The sequence below is a fragment of the Cystoisospora suis genome (assembly GCF_002600585.1).
Source record: "Cystoisospora suis strain Wien I chromosome Unknown contig_9260, whole genome shotgun sequence".
Classification (NCBI taxonomy): domain Eukaryota; phylum Apicomplexa; class Conoidasida; order Eucoccidiorida; family Sarcocystidae; genus Cystoisospora; species Cystoisospora suis.
The window spans coordinates 374-2698 of record NW_027162037.1 but is presented as its reverse complement, the minus strand read 5'-3'; the positions used below and the strand labels follow the sequence as shown (position 1 = coordinate 2698).

The 2325-nt window shown below is 43.0% G+C and overlaps 1 protein-coding gene across 1 annotated transcript; it reads left to right on the top strand.

Moving 5' to 3' along the window:
- Window positions 1–469: 469 nt before the first annotated feature.
- On the top strand, window positions 470–2293 carry CSUI_011005 (uncharacterized protein; the record flags this gene model as incomplete). The annotated part of the gene is made up of 2 exons (XM_068071106.1): window positions 470–1329; window positions 2182–2293. Coding segments are annotated over 2 exons (972 nt in total), but the record flags the coding sequence as incomplete, so codon positions are not given.
- Between the last annotated feature and the right edge of the window lie 32 nt (window positions 2294–2325).

Here is a 2325-nt window from a genome sequence, read left to right as displayed (position 1 = left end):
GAGAGAGATGTGTATATGTAGATGTATGTATGTTGCATGCATCTACGCTAGATCTGTTTTGTTCTTCCCTGCCTGACGCGTGTAGGCGTCGCGAGTGTGCACTGCTCGCCTTCTTTTGACTCTTCACATAAAGATACAGATGGATGAGAGAGAGTCTTGAAAAAGAAGAAGAAAGTGGTTCGTATAGACCAGCAGGAACATCTGCAGGAGCAGAAATGCAAGAGGAAATGGCAGTACTTGTCCACGAAGTCTTTTCTTAGCATGCCCTGGCTCTCTCTCTCCCGTGCATTTCTATTATAGGTATGATCTATATATGCATCTATGTCTCTCTATAGAAAGAGTTTCTTCTTCGTTTGTATGTATCTCCAGTGTATCCATGTTGAATCTATCTTAAGGTGGTGACAGGTTCGCCTCTATCGACCAGTGCTGGGGTGTATATGTTGTTCTTTATGATCCTTATCTTTCAGGTGTCTTTACAATAGAAGATGAAGAGTCTGATTCTTCATCGAGATCTAACGGGGAAGAGGATGAAGACTTTTCTCTTCCTTCTCCCGAGTTAACTCTCCGTGTTTCGCTCTCGTCTTCTTGTTCTGCTGCTGCTCTTGCCAATATCCGTCATGCATCGGAGAAAGAAGATAAGAAACATGAAGAAGGCATTCATGAAAGGAAGAGACACCTTCCTTCTTCTTCTCTACACACAAATCTCCAACACGAAAAGAAAGAAAAGAAGGAAGGAGACACCCTCTGTCTCTCATCTTGTCAGCTGTCTCTTGAGTCTTCATTTCCTCCTCCTACTACTACTACTCCTCCTCCCATCTCTTCTTCTTCTTCGAGGTGTACAGACACCCGCGGTGAAGCAAAGCAAGAAAAGAATGGCGTTGGAGGAGAGAAGAGCAAGAATGATAGTCGTGTGAACTTAAGAGAAGAGAAAGATCAAGAAGAAAAAGAAGAGAGAAGATGTTTCCTTGATAAGAAAGAATCCCTAGAACGGTCGCATATGTATGAGAGAAGCAAGAAGACGGACGAAGACGAAGAAGAGAAGAAGGAAGAGATGAAACATGTTTCTTCTTCTTTTTCTGCTGCTTCTGTAGAGAAGAATGATAAGATTCATTCCTCAACGGAGAAGGGGGGCAGGCATGAGAAGGACTGTCGGTCTTTAGTCTCTTCAACCTCTCCTTTCTCACCTCAGCAGTCTTCATCTTCTTCAAGTCAACCTGTCAAGCAACAGATCTCTTCTTCTTCTTCCTCTTCTTCTCCATTCCTTGACGTTTCATCTTCTTCTTCTTGTACCTATCTCCCGCCTCAGCCTCGAAGCCCGCCCATCGCATGGTATGTCTCCCTCTACATGCATGCATGCATACATACATCCATACATACTTGCATATTCGTACACATACATAGTGATACATTTCCTTCCATAGACAGACAGGAGAAGGCGTGCATCATAGAGCGGATGAGTTCCGCAGGTTGTTTTGCATTTGCTTCGTAGCGATCTAGAATAGACTCCTCCATCTTCAGCTGTATTTGAATCCATACCTGTATGCATAGATAGCCCTACATGCTTGCGTCGATTGATCAATGGAGGGCTTCGTCCCTTGCATTTCCCTGAGAATCTCTCTTCTTCTTCTTTTCTTTTTCTTCTTCTCTCTAAATCTAGACGGGAACGAGCGAGTGGACGTCCCACATTTCTGTAGATAGGCGAGGTCTCCCCACATGTGATATATCTAGGGGATATATCGATAGAAAGGCAGTATGCACCAACGGGATCATTCTATAAGCTGGTAGTCGTCTGTATGTATACATATACATGCCCATGTATACGTAGCTATAGATATATTTACCTGGATTACGTATGCTACGCAGACGCTGTCTATATGCATATATATATATATATATATATATATGTCTCTCTGCGTATCTGTGGATGTATACCTGTGTGTATGTATAGGTGTGTATGCATGTATGTCTCGTCTTTTAGATCTTCTCTAAGAGTGTCCTTTTCTTCTTCTTCGTACATGTAAGCTCCATGCATGTGTGTCTTAGGACGGATAGGTTTGAATCGATCTCTTTCATTCTTTCTCTCTCTCGGTCTCTGTTCCATTCTTCTGTGTGGCTCCCTTCATTCTCCTTGCTTGCTCCTCTTCTCTCTTCTTGTTCTTTTCTTTTCATGTGTCTATACAGCATAGCGGTGGTCGTAGAGCATCCCAATATGAGAGGTACCGAAGTCTGTTTCTTCCATCACGCACAACTTAAAGAAGAAGAAGAGAGAGAGAGAGACCCTTCCTCTTCTTCTTCGTCCTTTAACAGAAGAGAAGAAGAAGAAGA